Here is a 19613-nt window from a genome sequence, read left to right on the forward strand (position 1 = left end):
CCTCATCCTGCAGGTAGGTGAGGTCCTTAAAGTTACCATGCCCAGGGCCTATGGCACTCTGAACCCCAACGGGGAGGCTGGGTTTAGGGATGGCTTGGTACAAAGTACCAGCAGGAACCAGACTCTGTGTCCTCATTTATTATGACCATATAGCCTGCATTCCTTTGCTCACCCATCCAGGAAGTCCAGAGCCCAGGAATCCTCGTGCCGATCTGCCAGACCCTGGGGCTCTCCAAGAGGGAAGCTCACGCTCACGCAGGGAACGGGGCTTCAGCTGCCCAAATGCGCGTGCAGCCAGAGCACAGCATTCATGAAGCTGTCTGACTCCACCTCCACTTCTGAAAGTGCGTGGGTGCTTTTGGGATAGAGCAGGAGCCTGTAGTGGTTGTAGTGGTGATGTTTAAGGCTGGGGGGTTCTCCCCTGCTCACCTGCCCACCAGCTGCCGGGACTGTCCTGCTGCACTCACCTAACAGGCACGTTCCGGGCTTTGAGGGCACGGTAATACTCCATGCCCTGCTTGAAGGGCACACGCCGGTCCTCCTGGCCCAGCATCAGGAGCAGCGGGGTCTTCACCTGGGCAGGGGCAGGTGGGGAGTGGTCGTGAGCGGGGCCCTCAGGCTCTGGACAGACTGGCAGCATCCAGACAGGGGGAGGGCCACCTACCTGAGGGGTATACTTGATGGGGGACTTGTCCAGCATCTCGGCCCACACGCTGAGGTCTGGCAGGCAGTCGCTGCTGTAGGGGAACCCAGCCTCCACCACGCACCTGCAAGAGAAGGCACTGAAGCTGCCCCAAGAGCCCTGGATTCTGCGGGGGCTTCGTTGGTGGGGGACCAAGGCAACCCAGAGAAGGGCAGGCGCCTGCGGAGCACACCCACCAGTCAGGGATGTCGGTGGAGCCCATCATGGAGGCGATGTTGATCACAGGGTTCCTCGCCACACAGGCACCATATGTCTCAGGGTACTGACCAATCAGGTGGCAGGAGAGGAAGCCACCGTGGGAACCACCCATAAGAGCCACTCGGTCAGCGTCAAAGTGTTCTTCCTGGAGCACCTGCTCTACTGCGAACTACAGGGTGGGGCAGAGCGTGCTGTAGCCAGCTGCCTCTCCATCCCCGAATGGAACACACCCCGATGGTTACCCTCCAGCCGGCCCAGAAGCCCCAGTCCCTGCTACCTGGACATCCTTCACATCCTGATGGCCCACGTTGCCGGGAAGGGAGAGGATGCTGTCCTGGCCAAAACCCGTGGAACCACGGTAGTTCACTGGAGGCCAAGGAAGAACCAGGCAGGGTGGTTGGTGACGTGCCTGGCCCCATGGTCGCACTTTCAACCCGCGTGAAGCAGGCCTTGGAGCCGGCTGCTCCACAGACTGTCGAGGCACCGGGCCAAGAGATTTGAGGCTGTTGTCCCATGACCACAGCACCCTCTGCGTGGAAGTCCCTGGTAATAGCTGCCAGGTCTGGGCTGTATACAGGCCTAGAGACTTAGGTGGCACCTGTGGCGCCTGTCCCACCCTCTCCCCCCCAACACAGCTCACCACTGCAGCAGGGCCCCGCTCACTCACCCAGGAGTACCGCAAAACCCATCTTGCAAAGCATGGCTGGGAAGAGCATCCAGGCAGTGACAAAGGATGAATGGGGCCCCCCTGCAGACATGGAGCAGAGAGTGAGAGCCAGCTAGGATGGGTAGTGGGAGGGCAGCAGACCTTAGACCAGATGCCTACCATGGGGCATGACCACCATGGGCACTTGGGTCTTATCGGGAGGGTTGCTGGGCTGCAGAAGAATTGCTTCGAAGTCCAGGCCAGCTGTAGGGAGAAAGCAGGAGTCAGCAGAGCCAGAGCCGCTGCCCAGGGGGCTTTCCCAGCCAAGGCCTGAGCTGTAGCTGTAGGTCTGGGGCTAACATCTGAAAGAAAGATCTGGTCAAGGTAGCCTGCACCAAGACACCCCAGGAGGCTCCTACTCCTGTCCTAACTGGGGAGTCCCACTCTGTCAGGACAGCATTCTGGGTGAGGTGTGATGGTCAGAGGCCTCAAGTAAGGTGGTGTGTTTGGGTCTTGGTTTCCCCACCACAGAGCATTTGGCCTGGTGATGCCCAGCTCCGATTCCCAGAGTAGGCACCCACATATCCCATACCCAGACACTACTCCCCATGAACATGCACCCCGGAGAACCCCATGAGAGAACCCCCAGAGGCACGGAAGGTGGCCAGATGCTGTGTGCTGGGGAACTTGGGACGTGTCTCTCTGCCCCAGCCCAGCTCACCATACTGCACGTTCTCTTGCTCTGGGGGTGGTTGCAGTACCCGGATGGCCCAGGAGATGTCGGGAATAGGCTCGGCCTCCTCCAGGGACACCCATAATACTTCATGCTCCTTCCCTGCAGGAGGCAGGAACCCAACTTTCTGCCAAGGGGAAAGAGCGTGTCATAGGTGGCCTGGCTGCCTCCCTGCCCTTCCACCTCTGCCAGAGTGGGAGGCGGGCAGCTCTCACTCTGCTGGGCCTTCTACCCACCTCCGGAGCATACATCATAGACTCCTGTTGTGAGCTGGTGTGTGCACAGGCACTGAACACATGAACACGCACCCTGTCCTCCTGAGCTTTTAGGCTCTGCTATCTCTTTATGCTCCCTTCTGCTGGAGGACCAGGCACTTTCCCAGGCACCCCATTCTTTATAGAGCAGACCTACACCAGGTAGCTCCTCTCCATGGGTGCCAAACCCTTGTGGATCATGCCGGGCTGGGCCCGCGTCTTGGCCTCCCACACACTGACCAGCCCCAGTCAGACGCAGGCCAGCTCCCTGACCTGGGGAGCTCGGCCTGCAGAGAACCCTCACCCGGTTTGGGGCCCAGCAATACTCACCAGACTTGGGGGCAGGCTGGGCGTGGAGAACTGTGCCACCATGAGGTCCTGGTCAATTGTGAGGAGCTTCCAGCTTCCACCTGACCCCCCTGGAGAAGGCAGATGCCACCACCTTTCCCACCCGCTCCCTGCATGGCCAGAGTCCCAGGCTGGTGGCTCTACGCCAGGGTGCCCCTTTCACTCTGAGAAGCAAATGAACACCCACAAAAAGACTGCCACAAACACCCCACTGCATGCAGCCCTGGGTGAGCCTCCTGCTGAGTCCCTTGTTCAGCAGATGCCAACAAAGCCCAGGGACTGAAAACCCAGGGCCATGGCAAACCGCCATGTTATGTCCATGCACGACTTTATGACAATAGTCTGCTGGGGAGGGGGGCATAGCTAGGCCTTAGGGGATTGGAGTGGTGCTGGTTTTGGGCCATGGGATTCATGGAGATTCTCCAGCATGGATGTATGTACAGTTTAGCAACAATACTCTGGAATCTTTGTGGAGGAAGGACTACAGTTAGGGCAGGCAGAGGACTCAAAAGATGTTTTAGGGGCAGAATCACAGGCCCAAATAAGAGGCAGATGAGCGAGCCAACACAGGGTTTCTCAGGGGCCCTCGGATAGCAGAGCTGCCTCTGCCTGAGGTTTGGGAGGTCGGGGAAGGATGACTCTGGCAGATCTCAGCAAGAGAAAATTTTGTAGGTTTGAGAAGCAGGGGGTATGCTGAGGCAGGGCCAGGATGTGCAGAGCAGAGTGGAGTAGGGGAGGCAATCTGCTGGCTGGGAAGGTCCTGCATGGTCAGGGTCCTTGCGAGATGCAGTAAAGGCTGCGGGACAGTCAGTGGTGCAGAGTGGCCAAGGGTGCCACTACTGCCCCATGTGCCGGAGCTCCAGTCCCTCCCCTGGCCTGGCTGGGCTGCTCCCCAGCCCTGCTCACCAGCTGTCAGGGAGGTCACACTGCCCATCTGAGTGTCCACAACGAACAGGTCCTAAAGCAGAGGGGGAGACACATGTGGCACCACATCCGAGAGCCCTATAGGCCCCTCCCCCCACCTGCTCTTTGCCCTTTTAGGGACCCCTGGGTCAGGCCAGGGCTATGAGCCACTATGACAATGGCTCCTCAGTTGCCAATGGTAGTGGTCTGGAGGCCTGGACTCAAATCCCAGCCCCATCGCCACTTGCAGAGGGACCCCAGGCAAGACAGGGAATGCCTCTGAGCCCCCGAGCTAGTGTGAGGAACAAATGATCTCACACTCAAAGAAAAAGCTTGGCATACTGTAGGTGTCCCTATCCAATCCCTAGGAGGAAGCCTCTGTCCTATCTCCATCAGCCCCCCATATAGTGTTCGGGGGCCTACCGAGGGGCAGTCCCCTGACCCCCAACTGGAAATGCCTGGGAGGAAGGGGAATTGCACCCCTGCATCAGGAGAAAAGGCCAAGGGCTCCGCTGTGGGGCACCAGGCCAGGCAGGCAGCCAGGCTCCTCAAGAAAGAGTCCAGGACAGGGGCAGAGGGCCCAAAGGAGCTTGTAAGACCTTGGGGCTGGGCATTACACCAGCAGTGTGCACAGGCTACACCCTAGGCCCAGGGCTCCTGGAGGTTGATCAGTGGGGCTGTGTCTTAACATGGGGCTCCTTACCTGCCGGCTCCGCTGAGCTGAGTCAAAAACCACTCTCTGGCTGTCAGCCGACCAGCATCCCAAAGGCAGAAGGCTGCAATAGATCCCAGAGAAGTTCTCTGCAAAGATAGGAGGGCTGAGGCCACGTGCAGCAGTGGAGGTGTGGGAGGTCAAGCCTATGAGGAAGGCTGGGCTGCTGGGAAACTCCCTCCAGGGCCCCTGTAACTGTGACAAAATGACAGTCTACACATGGGTGGGGGGACCTAAATGATGAAGAGCTGCCTGAAGAGGGGGCTGGGGAAGAGGCCTCTGAGGGCCCGGGAGAGGCAAAGCTCAAGCGCTTCTGAGAGAAACCATTGCTGCTTGGAAGAAATGCACTGGCTCTCCTATGAGCTTCTCTCATTGAGACCCTGGTAGGCACAGAGTGCTGTAACCAAGGCAACACCTGTCTGTCTGTCCCTTATGGTGCTCAGCAGAGTGTCTGGCAGAGAGGGCTGAATAGGTACCATTCATTTAACCCTCACTACAATGCTATCAAGAAGACAAGGGCTAACACCTCCCACAGATAATAAATGGACGCTCAGGGAGGTAAGGATGCCATCCAAGGACACACGGCTGATAAGGAACAGCTGGGATTCAGACCAGGTCCCCACCACTGCATCCCTGCATCTCTGAAGATAAACAGGCCATGACTTTTCCATTGGACCCCTGGAGCTGGCCAGGTGGCCTGAAAAAAAAGAGAATGGCCTGAAAAAAGAGACCTCATGTCCTTGGGATGGTCCAGGATCCCAAATAGAGTGGTGAGCACTTGAGACTATGACCGGAACTTCTCAGCCAAGAGCCACTCTCACCCAGAGATTCCACTGACTCAAAGGCTTAGATGGGACAAACACTTGGGTGGTGACTGGGAGTGGGACAATGCAGCACCCTCGAGCTCGGAGCCTTTCAAGTAGGACATTCCAACCTAGTGTGCTTTCTAAGACCCGTTGGAGCAGGGGTTTCAACCAGCCACCGGAAGCACGAGATCCAACCAGGAGCTGCAGCACGGGGAGGACACCATCTAAACCCCCTGCCAGCTTGGGCCACTCTGATCTCAGCTCTGGTCCAGATGACTTCCTCCTCTCAGAACTGTCCCCTGTGGTGAGGGCCCCGTTCCCTGCACAGGCTGGGCCTGGAGCTGGCCCAGCAGGGAGGGACACTTCAGAAAGAACCCAGGACAGAAGAGCCGAGGCAGCTGGCCTGGCAGAGGGGCTAACAGATGGCAGGAAAACAGAACTGCAGGCTCCACTGTACCCAAGCGGAGACATGCCTCTTACCTCCCAGCTGCCGAGGCACGACATCCACTACCACTGAGGTGACCTTGGTATACCAATCATACTGCAAGAGAACACACTGGTCAGGCCCACCGGGGGACTGGCGGTGTCCTCGGGGCACAGAGTTCTGTATCCATCTTCTTCTCAGACAGCCCTGGGGAGCCTCAGAGGAGGGGAGCAAGTGAAGCAAGCCTGATGTATTTCCTTTCTGATGACCTGGACAGATGTCCGAAGGGGCCTGTGACTCCCAAGGAGCTCTTCTTGGCCTAGGACCAATGCTCTTGTGACTGCCGGCTATTTCCCACCCCACATAGAGCCTGACCACGGGCAGGTGAGAAGCAAAGAGAGCTCCCATCCACCATCCCTTCCTTGGGCTGACCACTCCACGCCTTCCTCCAGCTCACCAGACACAGCTGGCTACACTGATGATGGGGGACCAGAGATGGGTACCGCAGGTAGACGATGCGACACTGGTCTGGGCTCAGGCGGGGAGAAGACACAGCCAGAGAGTCATCTGAGAGAAGCTCTAGACCAGACGAAAATGTGAGCACCGTGCAGGCTGGCAGGGCCAGCATATGTCAGCAAAGCACAGGGGGCCACCAGCACTTACCACACTGACCGCCAGTGAGGTCCACGTAGTACAGGGCTGACCTGGAACCACCAGAGAGACACTCAGCTTCAGAGCCAGCTGGAGCTGCAAGGCCCCCTCCCCGGCCCCACCCTGCTTCCTCACCTGCGATTGCTGCAGAAGCGGATGCCCAGCCGGAAGGGCTCATGCCACCAGCCTACAAACACCACGCCTGTGTCTCCAGGGGCCCAGAATGCCTGTAACCCAAACCCCGGAGCAAGGGTGAACAAGGGGCAGCAGTTCAAGCTGGGCTCCCAGACTCCAGGAGTGAGGCAGGCCGAGTCAGTGCTAACCTGTCCAGGGGACACATTGTCAGGGACCCCCTCAAGCACAGAGATGTTGCCGCTCTCGATGTCCAGCACGCAGAGCACAGGAGTGCTTTTGGAAACCATGTTTTCTCCCCAGTCTTCATAAAACACAAACTGATCCCCCTAAGAACACAAGATACTCAGTGTCCAGCCTGTCTTACCTCCCCAGTTCTGACAGTCATGATATGGGCAGGGAGCACTGAGCCCTAGGCTGCCCAGAAGGGGCTTTATGGACTGGCTATAAACATTAGCACCTTGATGGCCTGGTCTGGTTTCTTCGGCCTGGTCATCTCATCATCACTGCCGCTGATGTCCAAGGCTTTTGTCTGAAAGAAGGACTCAGCCTTTGGGCGCCTCTTCTCTGCCACATATAACAAGTGTGTCTCCGAGTGTGACCAGGATAAGCAGCCAAAGCAGTCTGGGTGTAAGGAAGGCTCATCAGGGGGAGCCCTGGGCTCGGGCTGCCCCTCCTGTCCACCCTGTCTGCTCACCAGCCAGCTGCCTACCATCCTCGTACACAAGCCCATGTTTCTCCAGCACCGACAGGTTGAAGCTCTTGAGCTTCCGGTTCTTCTCCCACACCTGAGGACATCTGGGCATCAGGTTACCTGCCCCCCAACAGAGCCTCATCTGTGGGACTGAGCCCCCAGTCACCCATCGCCTGGTCCCATGCAGACTCACTTCCAGGAACTGCTTCTCCTCCCCAGGGCTCGTGCCTCCAGCTTTGCGCAGCACAGCTTTCATGGTGCCTGAAGGAGAGTCTCTGCTCAGCAGCCTGAGGAAGACATGGGGTAGCAGGTCATGGTCATAAACCACAGTCCCATCCTACCCCCTTCCTGGCCGCAACCTCCTAGACAAGATTCTTGAGACTGGTCCACATCTGCCCCTGCAGCCCCTGTAGCTCTGTTACGGCAGCTGGCCTTGCCTCTCCTGCCTGGGGAAGAGGCTCTACACTCCCCAGCCTTCCTGAAGCTCCACAGGCTCTAGTCCACGCCCAAGTTTGGACAAAGCCTCCAGTGCTTATCAGGCCATGTCTATAGAGAACACATGAGTTCCCAAGGGGCAAGAACCTGGCTCCTGGCCTCCCTTCAGGGCCCTACCTGCACCAAGGCACATGGCAGGGCTTGCAGACAGCTGTGGCCTTGCCCACAAGCTTCTTCCCTCAAACTTACTCCCCCCGGGTCTCCACACTGTTGCCCGCCGGCCCTGAGAACACCACTGAGTCCCCATCATGGAACACCAGGTACTGGCGGCAGAATCGAATGTTCTCCATGCGTTCCAGGTCCCTCTGGGTCCACTCTGTGAGGAGAGGCATGAGACTTAATTTGAGTTGACCAGTAACAGCATAGGCTCCTCTCAGCCCCTCAAGAGGAAGGCCCAGCCCACCTCCCCAGTCTGTCTTGAGATTCTGGAAGCAGGATGGACAACACTTAGTAACAACTCAAGTCTAGGCCTGAGCTGATGGCATGTCAGAGAAAAACTACTATTCTGCTCCTAGCACCCACCCCCATCCTAGAACTTGAGGGGAGCCAGGCACCTGTAGGGGATATGGTGAGGGGTGAGCCTACAAGGCCCACGCCGTATATCCCAGTCTGAATTCTACTCCCCCATCTTCAACTCGTGCACTCAAGGGCACCACGCCACAGCGCACCGAGCAGCGTCCCCCATACGGGGTCCTCTGAGGGGTGCACCCTCCCACACCACTTTCTCCAAGCCCCGTCCTCCTCCACACACTCGGGCGCACCGTCAAGCAGCAAACCCTCCACATCTCCCTCCTCTCCACGCGTGAGCACGGCTCCGGAACGGGCCCGCCCCTCGATTCCCCTCCATCCACACACCGGTGTGCACCGTCCGGTAGCGGCCCCCGTACTGCGTGATGACATCCGGGCCCAGGCAGGCGGCGCTCAGCGTGGGCTGGCGGCTAAGGCCCCGGTACAGCGCCGCCGCCTCCTCGGGCTCATTCAGCAGCACCTGCGCAGGGGACACACCAGGGTCAGGCCCGGCCCGGCCTGCAAGGACCACGGGCACCGCGGGCCGAGCCCTCACCTGGCGCTCCATGGTACCTCTCGGCCGCCGGGGCGGGGCGGCGCGGGCTGGCGCCCGGAAGTGAGGCTCCGGGGGGAGGAGCCAGGAGCGGCCCACCTCCCTCCGCCCTTCGCGTTTGCAGCAGCAGCGCCGCGCCGCGGGAGGGGCGGGAGCTTCGACGAATGGGCGAGGACCCTAAGCGGAGGGGCGGGACCTCGACGGCGAGTAGGTGGGGCCTGTGAGGGAGCAATCAGAGTTTGGACCCGGGAGTCCGGGAGGCTTGGGGTCTGGGGCCTCTAGGGGAGGAATAGGCCTCTTCCGGGAGGACGGACTGGTCAGAGGGCAAGTCCCAGGCCTGGTGCTGGGAGGAGAGGCCATAGGGTATCCGAGGAGAGGGGCTTGTTCTAGGAAATGGAATACAGGATCGATCTCTGGGTGCGCGAGGCCTGTGACCGATGACGTGGCCCGCGTGGGAAGGAGGCGAGGCCTGAGACGGGAACAGCCAGTGAAGTGAAAAGCTGGGTCGGCCGGGAATGGACCCTAAGAAGGACGCGGCCTGGGAGGGGGGCAGATCAATGGATCTTTGAATATAGGGGCGGGGTGGGGCGGGGACGGAGCCGGAAGAAACGGCGTTGAGGGCGTGGCCCAGAAAGACTGGGTAGGAGCCGAAGCTTGCCCCAACAGGCATCACCTGCAGACCTGTGGCTGACCCGTTGGCTCCCTTCTTGTCCATTACGAGGCATACATCCACCAGCAGGTGCCAGTCCCTGCCCTGGAGGGGCTCCGAGGCAGATGGGAAGAGGAGCGCAGAGCCCTGGGTAGCTGGGCAAAGAAGGGCGGATGCTGCGCTCTGAGGGTGTTGCCTGGGCTTATCGGCCACCAGGCCTACCCCAAGAGCTATCTGACCCTGCAGTCCTCAACTGCCCTGTTCAGTGGCACCTTGCTGGGGATCGTAAGTCAGTAGGTTTCTGCTTGCCTCTCCAGGCCTCGTCCAAAGCTCTTGCGTGCAGAGGGTCTCACGGAGTCAGGCTCTACTAGAATCAAAGAGCTCCCTGTGGACAGGAGAACCTGGGCAGGCAGGCTGACTCCCTCGGTGTCCCACAGTGGCACAGAACTGAGTGGCTGTGATGGCAGGGAAGGGCAGGAGAGACTAGGCACCAGTCAGGCTAGCAGGGGTGTCCCTTACTTCATAGACCCAGAGCCTGGCTGGTCTTCCACACCTGTCTGACCTGAGCAGAAAGGATGACCACAGCCACCAATCTGAGCAAAAAGGTTGGAAACTAAGATATTCATCACAGCATTGCATATTGTATTAAGGAAAACCAGGACCATGGTGCTCGGCCTTCAGTGTGTGTACTGCAGACTGGCTACAAACTTATCGTGCAGCTGCCTGGAAGCCGCATATTGGAGGATAAACACCTAATTACGTGGGATGAACATGTAGAAATAAACAGAAGGCTAGGAAACAGAGGGTACTGCACCTTCTGACTTCTGTTTAAAATGAAAAAGGAAAATACAGGAAGGAAGGCCCTACGTCAAGTTACGAACTCTGCAGGAACATCAGAGGTGAAGCTGATACTCTTTCCTTTATCTGCGTCTTAAAAATCTTCTGGCAGCTCTGGGTTACTTTGATAAGGAGGTTCTCCTATCCTTTTGGGGAACGACTAAGGTCTGGCAGCCTCCCAAGAGTTCACGGATTGAAGTAGACACAGTCGGGTAGACAGGTGTAGTGCTTGTGGAAAGCACCAGGGGGCAGCACCTGCTCACTGGCTCACCAGGAAGCAGGCCCCAGAAAGCTGTTCCATTTGGACACCCGTCTTGGAGGCAACATCTCCTCCCTACAGGTCCAAACTTGGGACCTGCCCCGGGCCTCTTTGTGGAGGGCCATTGATGTTGGCCGGCTTGGTGTAGACACAGCATGGCCTTGCCAGCACTTCCATCACTTGGCCCTTTGACTCTCCCTCTAACTGAACAGACAGGATTATCCCAAGTTTGGGGATTTGTTCCTTGGGCTAAGCCTTCAATGGCAGAAACCATCCCAGAGACAGTCTTTAGGTTGTTTATATCAAGTCCTTTTATTCTGATACCACAGAATTACCTTGTCACAATACAGGGGGAGGGACACCGAAGTACCACGAGTTCTCACAGAGCACAGGAGGACGGCACACAATTCACAAGGTCATGTGGAGGACTCGGGTCATTGCACTTACAACTGTAAACTTGTTTGTTTGACTTTGTACAGCACTCTTCCCCCCTCAGATAAAGGAGAGAAGGAAAGAAAGGGAGGGAGGAAGGGAGGAGAAAGCAAAACAAGACATGGAAGCTAGCAGAGGAAAGGCGTTGGGCAGCCGCCACTCTCCAGGGCACTGGGCTTGGAGAGCAGGAGCCAGTTTGATCCCAGAGGCTGAATGAGGCAGACACGCACACACATACACATTCACACGCTTGTTCACATGCATACACACAGTATCTCACGATTTCCATGGCTCTCCAGTGCCACCCCAGTGCACATGGGTACCCAGGGAGACAGAGATGATGTCTCTGAGGAGTTTCAGTTGGTCAGGCCTATCCCTCTGACCCTGTCGGAGTCCACGATGACAAGTATTTACAGAATGGGGGAGGGTGGCAGGAGGGCGGGGGAAGGGCCAAGAGGCCAGGGCCATGCTCCCATGGCAAAGTAACTGCCTGGAAAACGCCCCACGGGCTCCAGAAGACAGGCCGCAGTTACTGCCACCACTGCCCTCTCATCATGGGCCCTGAGACTGCATTCTCTTCCCAAGGACTAAGTGAGTGGGTGGGAGGGGGGGTGTCGCTGTGAAGTGAGTGTATTGGGCCCTAGAGTGAGCAGAAACCCTTGCTCGTGATGCTGGGTAGGCAGGTGTGGAGAAGGCCTAGACTGCATCCCAGATGCTCTTTGCCCACTTGGAGATGTGCTTGATGCTCTCCACCACCCAAGATACCCAGTGCTGGTCCCTCAGGCTCTGGCTGCCGTGCCCCAGAGTCACGGCAGCAGCTGCACAAAGGTCAGGACACCTGTGACACAGAGAGGCCTACTCCAGCCACCTTCACATGAGGTGATGGCTACAGATGTGTCCTGTGGGTAGCTTGGGGAGTAGGGAGTGGCAGATGTCAGAAAGTTCAAAATCAGAGGGCTTGGTCAGAAAGGAAATTCGAGAAAAAGTCAACGTTTTAGAGCCTGAGACTGGGCCTGAGGGAGGTGGACACTGCTGCCTTCTCCCTGCCTGCTCGCTGTTCCTGGTCCCATCCCCTGGCCTTTCATGGGAAGGATTACTGCCTTGGTCCCCCTTGTATCCAGCCACCAGGCCCATCCCCACACAGACCTGGCCCTGGGTAGTCAGAGGTGATGGATAGTGGCCTTCCTTAGCCCTTGCTCAGAAGGGTTCTTACAGCCCAGGCCTGATCTCTGGGATGAGGCAGGTGTCCCGGGGAATGGGCCCGAATCCAGGAAGTCACAGGCCCAAAACAGGTCAACAGCCCCTTGTCCCATCCACAGCTGCCAGAGGTGGGCCAGGATCCCCCTCTGAAGGGCTGTGTAGACCTTATTGGAAAGCATGAGAAATGTGGACCCCTGAGAAATGCATGGTGCAAACCAGAGCGAACTGGAGTAAGGCCAGGCCTCGAGGGGTCGGGTAGTCACTGCCTGCTGCACAGCCGGCTCAGTCAGAGAGAAGCTGGAGTGCAGGGGGGAATACCTGGGTTTCAGGGACAAGGGTGGGCAGGGAGTTTAGGTCCTGGGGACAGATGGAAAAAAGGTCACAACAGAACCTTCTGTGAGTTTTGCTGTTGAGAAGCTTCCCAAGAAACTCAGCTTGAAGCTACTGTCTATGGGAACACCTGCTCTGGTCCAAGATGGCGTTGTCAGCTGTCCTCGCTGCAAGTGCCAGAGGTCTAGTTCTTCCTGAGCACCTGTTGACCCTCCCCCCACCCCCCGCCGCCCCAGCCTCTAACTCTTGGCTCACAGACCTTGGAGCCGCCCAGCTACAAAGGGGAGGCATGGAGCATGTGCATTCAGCAGCCGGGGACCCTAGGACGTATCCAGACCCTGCCCTTGGCCTCTGTGTCTCTGGCCAGAGACCCAGCCCAGCTCTGTGCCTGAGCCATGTCCCACTGAAAGGGGTGGCCAGACGCCCCTGGCTCAGGGATGGGATAAGAGGGGGAGCAACTCACAGATGGAAATCCTACAGCAAACCTTTGGACTGTTCACCCACGCACTCCTGTGTGGGCCCCACCAGCGTGTCTACTCCAGAGGCTTCTTTTCACCTGCCATCCTGGTTCGAAAAGCCCGTGGGACGTGTGAGGCCCCACACTGCTTGCCCCATGGCCTAGCCAACAATTCCAGCAGGTCCTCACTAGCTTGTGCAGAAGTCAGCTAGAAGCACTCCAGGAGGAGAGGTTCTGAGGCAAAAAGAACTCCCAAGCAAGAGGGTCGAGCATTTAAAATGGATGAAATCGTGCAAAAAGGCTGCGAGCTGTGCATGCTCCACTGCCCGACAGGCGACGGTGACTCACCTGGCAGCAGCGAGTCTTGCCACAGGTCAAACATGCCACAGACTGAGAATTTCACACACACGGTGGGAGCAGGGGGCGGGGTGGGGGTTGATATGAGCATATCTATCCGGTTTCTCAATTGCATGTTTGCAATTGACTCCTTATACATAACATGGAATTTATTAAATATTAACAGTTGTCTTTGAGGGTTTATATTTCATTGCATAGAACGTTAGAGATGAGACTGGTGGGGGTGCCCAAGAGGAAGGGAGGCGCCCCAGGGTAAGGGCCTTGGGGAGGAATGCCACCCAGTCCGCCAGGTGGGTGGACGGTGCCATGCTCCCCAGCACAGGGCTCTGGGCACGGCCCTCGGCTGGCAGGCCTGGCCCCTCTGCTCTGAGCACGCCCACTGGTGATGGCTTAAGAAGGACTGGATTGCACAGTAAACAGAGGCGGGCTGAGGGGCCTCCCTAGACCTCGCCCTGGGGTTGTGCTCTTGGTAGCCTGCTGCCCCCTATTGCTTCTGAGTCAACATTCTCCCTGTGCTGAGCAGGGGCAGAGCAGAGAGGAAACCAAACCATCAGTCACAGGTGGTGGAGGGGAGAGGCAAGGAGGTGCGCAAAGAAAAAGAGAGAAGGGGGAGAAGGAGAAGAAAAGAAAAATGCTTATGAGGTATACATGTAAATTAAACTGAAATGATTAAGGCTGTTCTTGAAATCAAAAGAAATCTCCAGGTGTACAAACAAGGAGCTGGCTGGTCGAGACAATGGTGGTGCTGCTGGGATGTCACGATGGCTGGGGTGGGGTTGGTGGGGGCGGGGGGATGGCTTTGAGATGGTGGCAGGCGTGCTGTCATGCTGCCACCCATGGGCTGGGAGAAGCCTCAGCCAGTGCCCACGCTGCTTTTCGGTGCTATGGCCTCTTATTTCAGCGATGAGACAGTGTTAGGTCCTAATGTTTGTAAAGTTCTCCCAACCCCACACTAGCCACATGGAGGTCTGCTCCAATGTCACCCAAAGGGCAGGGTGAGGGAAGCAGGGCCCTGTGGCCACAGAGGGATCCGGGCCAGCTGGAATGTGAAGGAAACGGAGCCCGGGGCCCCCAGCCCTCGGTCAAAGCCCCTCTCCAAGGCTGTGGAAAAACTTCTGGCATCGTGGAGGGAGGGCAGCGTCCGTCAAAAACAGGCAGCCTGCACCCAAACTCTGTGTATAACGCATAGGAAGCCTGGCTGGCCGGGCCGCCGTGGCAGGGTGTCCGGAGAGGGCTCCTCCCTCCAAGCGAAGGCTAGGCCTCGAAGGTGGTGCCCTGAGGAGAGCAGGGTCTCTGGAAAGACAATCACAGGTCCCCCGGGCCAGTGGTCCCAACATGTCCAGCAAATGCTTCACCCAGGCAGCTGCTGTTAGAAAACATCTCGTCCTCAACTGAGGCCTGCCTGCCACGTCCCACCTGGTGTGAGTCTTTGGGCGAAGGGTTTGCCGGATTGCGGATGCTTGGAGGAGAGAAGGAGGGAGGGGGGAGGGAAAGAAGGAAAGAGAGAAGGATGTCGTCAAGAAGGGTGGAGGGCTGCGTCCCATCCTTACCTTCATCTTGGTTGGTGGCCTGCCAGGCACAGCTGGCCTGACTCTTTCTCCCGCATGGGGTCCCCACCCACCGAGCCTTGGGGAGATGGGTGCCTGAGCCATTTTGAGGTCACATTGGGAAGGACGGGAAGCAAGAAGAATCCAGTTGGCCAGGAAGGGACATTTCTTGAATATAACATAAGTTGCTTCAGAGGAAGGAAGATGGGGTTTTGTTGAAAAGGGCCAGCCTCCCCCAGCCCGCTTCTGAAACGGCCATAGAAGACACCAGGAGACGGGCACTCACACAAGCCCTGACTGCTTAGCCCAGTGGCTGGCCAGATGCCAGAACCCGAGGGAGACCCCTTTAATGACAAAGTTAGTGGCCTAAGGGCCCACCCAGCTTGCATAACAGGCCGCAGAATAAAACTGTGCCCGGGGTTCCTTTCGCTCCTCTGTGATGGCACCCTAGCCCTAAGCCCAGGGTGGGTTCTGCCACGGAGTCGGCCCATGGGCTGCCCCTCCTTCCCTTCAGCATAATTTGTGATTTCACATCTCTTCTGGGGCAACCCCGAGGAAACATCGTTCTGGGTGGGAGAGCGGCAGGGAGCCCGCCGTCGTGGGCTGAGGGCAGGAGAAACGCTGTGGGAGCCGCACTGTGGCCCTTCACTTTTGCCTACAAAACCCACCTGAGCTGGCTCCCGCCCCCTTGGACTTCACCCCTGACCCCCATTTCCCTCTGCTGTGGCTCTGGCTGTGCTGGCCTTTTGTCAGGTCCTGAGGCCTACCTGTCCCATCCCAACATCATCCTGCCTCAAGCCTTACCTCGCAACACCCACTTTCTTCAGAGCAGCCCCAGTGACCCATAACCTGCCTCCCTGGCTTCCCAACACTTCTCACCTTCAGAAATCACCTTTTTCATCTTTTTATGCTTTTAGCTTATTTATTCTCTGTCCCGCTCACATGGACTGTCAGCTTTGGAGGGCAGGGACTTGGTTTTGTTCCCTGCTGTATCCCTAGCACCTGGAACAGGGCCTGGTACCTGCCTACGGCCTGACAAACATTTGTGGAACAAATGGATACATGGATGGAAGACTGGGCCTTTCAGCGCCCCCACTGTTCCCCCAGAGACAGGCAGCCCTTTGGAAACTAACCCCAGCTCCTTCCTTCAAGCAGCGCTGGCCTGGGCTCCCTGGTGACTTGCTGGCTGACCTTTTGGCCCTGCCACGCTCATTTGGGCTCCCCCTGAGAAGCATCCAAAACCCTGCGCTCTGAAGCTGAGAAGCGGCAAAGGAAGGGAAGGGGAGAGGGCCCTAGGGTTATGGAGAGGTAGGAGTTGGTCCCTGACTGGGCACAGAGCAGGGCCACCAGCCAGGCTGCCCTCCCTGCCATCCTAGAGGGCACACCGCCCCTCTCTCTGACACAGAGACAGGACTGAGGCCAGAGAGGGCTCCAGGAGGAGGCTTCTCACTCCATGCTGGTCACTGCAGCCCAGACAGAGCCAGGGCTCCCATGTAGAGGCCCCTGCATTCTCTCCCTGGGCTGACCTGGTTGGGGGCTGAGACCACCCTCCGGGGACCTTGCTCTCCTCTGTTCTGTTCCCGTCTGCCTCACTTGTCATTCTGCTCTCCCATCTTGCAGGTCAGGGGTTCAGCCTGTGAAGCCAACAGTGTTTGAAGTTCATGCCCATGGCTGCGGAGCTCTGCAGGGTTGGGGACTCTAGCCCCACCTGACTGTCTGGAGCAAAGTCCCCAGCACCGGCCTCAGGGAAGGGGCTTTGGAATCAGTGCCCAGCGCGCACAGCCCCCAGGTTGAGAGGCAGGGTTGGCTCATGGTTGGGTCCTTCCCCAAGGTTACTCCCTGAGTCATCCCAGCCAGCTCAGGGGTCTCTGCCTCTCAGGTAGCTGCCAGACCCATCCCAGGTGAAGGAAGCCCAGCAACCTCCACCCAGTTCACACTTGCAGGAGCTACATGGGTCCAGTCAGCCAGGCCTTGGACCTTCACCCCTTCCTCTGGTCCACGTACCCTGGACCTGACACTCACTGTTATACGCAGAGTCCAGAGCTGTGCCCAGGCCTCTGACTCCAGAGATTTTTCCACAGCAATGATATCATCTCCCTTCACCTCTTCAAGAGCCTGTGGAGTATTTACAGAGGAGGGTTGGGGAAGAGCTGCGTCCCAGGGGGCCCAATCTACAAAGTGAAGCCAACTCAAGGCTGTGAGAGCCCTGGGGTGGCGGTGGTAGGGGTGGTGGAAAAGGACAAGGGGATGTTGGCCCCGGCTTCCTTTGCTGGGCCCTCTACTGAGTTGTCCCCTGTGTTAGGGCCTCTGTGTACTGGGTCCCTTCTCCTCCTCCTCCTCCCTCATCCAGGAGAGGATACAGCACCTCTGGCCACATCACCCACTGCTGGAGACCAGACTCCTCCTAGAGGCTCCCTCAGGACCCCCACATGAAGGGAGGCTCGGTCTAGGCAACAGATACTTACCCTGCAGGGCATGGTCACCAGAATGAGGAGAACTTTTTGCCAAAAGCAGAGACAGCTGTGACATAGAAAAAGGAGAGAGGCATCAGGAAATCGGACTAGAGTCCCTCCTAGTTGGGGCCTCTTGGCACCGTGAAGCCCAGTCCAGCACAAGGGGCAGGGACATCCCACACCCCCCACCACCAGAGAGCCACTGGGCAGCGGCAGGTAGACCTTGAGGCTGGCCTGTGGCTGACTGGCTGAGCCTGGAATCATTGCCCAGACCCAACCCTGGCCACAGGAGGGCCCTGGAGCTGCTATCCACGACGGAGCCGGCTGCGGGCAGTGCCTACCTTCTGTCAGCTTGCCGGCCTGCTCTGCTGCCCCACCAGGGAGGATTTTGGAGAGCACACTCTCACCCTCGGCGCCTGGCTGGCCAGCAGGAGCCCCTGGGGTCCCTCCAGGCCTGGCTCCGGCCTTCATGCCTAGGGGGAAAGAAACCACCATCAGGAGGCAGGGTTGGCCCTTCAGACTCTGAGTGGGAGAACAGCCCTGAGGGAATCTGAACATGGCAACCATGAGGTAGGAGAGTAAGCAGAAGAGAGAGAGGTAATAGGAAGTTAAAGGCATGGGAGGAAGCAGAAAAAGGGAAGTTGAGGCAAGTGAGGAAGAAGAAGAGGAGGATGGGAAGACCGAAGGGAGGAGAGAGAGGAAGGAAAGAGATGGTAAGAAGCCGTGGTCCTGGCCCTGCACTTATTAGTCCCTTCCAGATTCCCGGCCCAGAGCTGCCTGGGCCTGAACGGCTCAGTGCTGGTCACCCCACTAGCTCATCCTTTTGTTTTGTTTCTTAAGATGTATTTATTTATCTTAGAGAGAGAGAGAAGGAGAGAGAGGGAGAACACACACAGGGGGAGGGGCCAGAAGGAAAGACTCTTCAAGCAGATTCCCCTCTGAGCGTGAGCCCGACCTGGGACTCGGTCCCATAACCCTCAAGCCACAAGATCATGACTTGAGATGAAACGGAGAGTCGGACACCCAGCTCACTGAGCCACCCAGGTGCCCAACCACTAGCTCACTCTAACCCCGGGCTCATTTTCCGTCGGGAAGGTCTATGGAACCCTGGTTACCTTCTCAGGGAGCAGAGCGGGTGTGCGGTGCAGGGGAGCTCAGGGTGCCGGTGGGTGTAAGGAGACAGGGCAGGCCAGGAATTCTGGGCCGTGGCCAAGGGCACCACAACATAGGCTCACCTGCAGGTCCAGGTCCTGGTGGTGGTTGGGCCTGAGGAGGCCTCCCCTGTTGGGGTGCCTTGGCTGTCCCTTTAGCGCCATTCACCTGCTCTGCCCGTGGCTGTAACACAGAACCCACTGCTGAGATACTGTCCGATGACCCTGCCCACGCCCAGCTGGGAATCGAGGGCCCGTCCGAGCAGCAGCCGCAGCTTCCAGCCTGGGTCGGATCCACATGCTGGAGCCCTACTTACCGGTCCTGCTGGCTGGGGGCCCGTGGCTGTGGTGGGGCCTGGCTGAGCCTTCCCCGCTGGCTGGCTAGTGGCAGGGGCCGGGCCCCGGGCAGCTTGCTGGCCCTGCTGCTGCAGCCGAGCCTGCGCCGGGGCTTGCTGGGGGGGCTGCACCCCAAGACCTTGCTGTTGCTGTGGCTGCTGCTGCGTCTGTGGCTGGCGCGAGACCGTGGCCGAGGGGGTCTGCCTCGATGGGGGCGGCTGTGACGGCTGCGGCCCGGGAGCTGCCTGCCGACCTTGTGGCTGTGGCTGGGGTTCTGGCTTTGGCTGCGGTGCGGTGGGCCCCGAGTGGGCCTGTCGGGAGCCCTTCTTGCTGTCAGAGGCATGATGGTATGCTGACGGAGCACGGGATGGCTGTGAGTATTCAGCGGAGCTGGGGTACCCAGGCTGACCCTTCTTCTGCATGGCCGGGCCGGGGCCGGGCTGAGGGTGAGGCCGGGCCTCGTGGCGACCCAGGTCCCGAGTGTGTGGTTTGGCAGCACGCCGGCCCGGCTCCTCGCCAGCGTGGCGGCCTGAGTGCCGCCCGTGGTCACCGTGGTGCCGGTGTTCCTTGGCTGAGGCGTGGCGGCTCGGGCCACCCTCATCATGTGGCCACAGGCCCTCCTCGGGGGGCTCATCGTAGTCGTGGTAGCTGTGCCTGGCAGGGCCTCGCTTCTGGGAGGAGGAGACTGCATGGCCCCCGTGGTGCCTGAACCGGTCAGAGCGGGCATCCCGGGGCTTATCAAACCAGTCTGTCTCCTCCTGGCCCAGGTGATACGCTTCAGAGACCAAAAACAGAACACCATCAACCCCCGGGCTGGCCGCAGGGGGAGGCCCAGCTGAAGCCATG

General features: G+C 58.6%; 2 protein-coding genes across 4 annotated transcripts in view; both read right to left on the reverse strand.

Moving 5' to 3' along the window:
• Nucleotides 1-123: 123 nt before the first annotated feature.
• APEH (acylaminoacyl-peptide hydrolase) lies at nt 124-8868 on the reverse strand. 2 transcript variants are annotated; one of them, XM_004760639.3, is made up of 22 exons: nt 8763-8868; nt 8555-8687; nt 7889-8015; nt 7398-7491; nt 7223-7298; nt 6971-7134; nt 6702-6839; nt 6514-6605; nt 6391-6431; nt 6185-6306; nt 5784-5844; nt 4489-4586; nt 3789-3840; nt 2865-2953; nt 2269-2407; nt 1728-1811; nt 1569-1649; nt 1179-1267; nt 880-1070; nt 665-767; nt 468-574; nt 124-376 (listed from the first exon to the last, which is right to left on the reverse strand). In XM_004760639.3, exons 1-22 carry the CDS (start codon nt 8772-8774, stop codon nt 271-273), a joined length of 2199 nt encoding a protein of 732 aa, XP_004760696.1. In that variant the 5' UTR covers nt 8775-8868; the 3' UTR covers nt 124-270. The 2 variants fall into 2 exon arrangements, with proteins under 2 accessions (XP_004760696.1, XP_044935736.1); XM_045079801.1 differs by lacking the exons at nt 7889-8015; nt 8763-8868 and having other exon boundaries at nt 8555-8690.
• A 1904-nt stretch (nt 8869-10772) lies between these two features.
• Nucleotides 10773-19613, reverse strand: part of BSN (bassoon presynaptic cytomatrix protein) — a 94749-nt gene continuing 85908 nt past the window's right edge. The window contains exons 7-12 of one of the 2 annotated variants that reach the window (XR_006606705.1): nt 18749-19542; nt 18516-18615; nt 17622-17753; nt 17293-17347; nt 16850-16942; nt 10773-14739 (exon numbers count right to left, since the gene is read on the reverse strand). Coding sequence is in view for 1 of the 2 variants with exons in the window: in XM_045079715.1 (XP_044935650.1) it covers nt 17307-17347; nt 17622-17753; nt 18516-18615; nt 18749-19542 (1067 nt within the window). In the remaining variant the exon portion in view is untranslated. The remainder of the gene's footprint in view (nt 14740-16849; nt 16943-17292; nt 17348-17621; nt 17754-18515; nt 18616-18748; nt 19543-19613) is intronic. The other variant, XM_045079715.1, reaches the window with a different exon arrangement.

Source organism: Mustela putorius, unplaced genomic scaffold (assembly GCF_011764305.1).
Source record: "Mustela putorius furo isolate JIRA1106 unplaced genomic scaffold, ASM1176430v1.1 tig00000095_pilon_pilon_pilon, whole genome shotgun sequence".
Classification (NCBI taxonomy): Eukaryota; Metazoa; Chordata; class Mammalia; order Carnivora; family Mustelidae; genus Mustela; species Mustela putorius.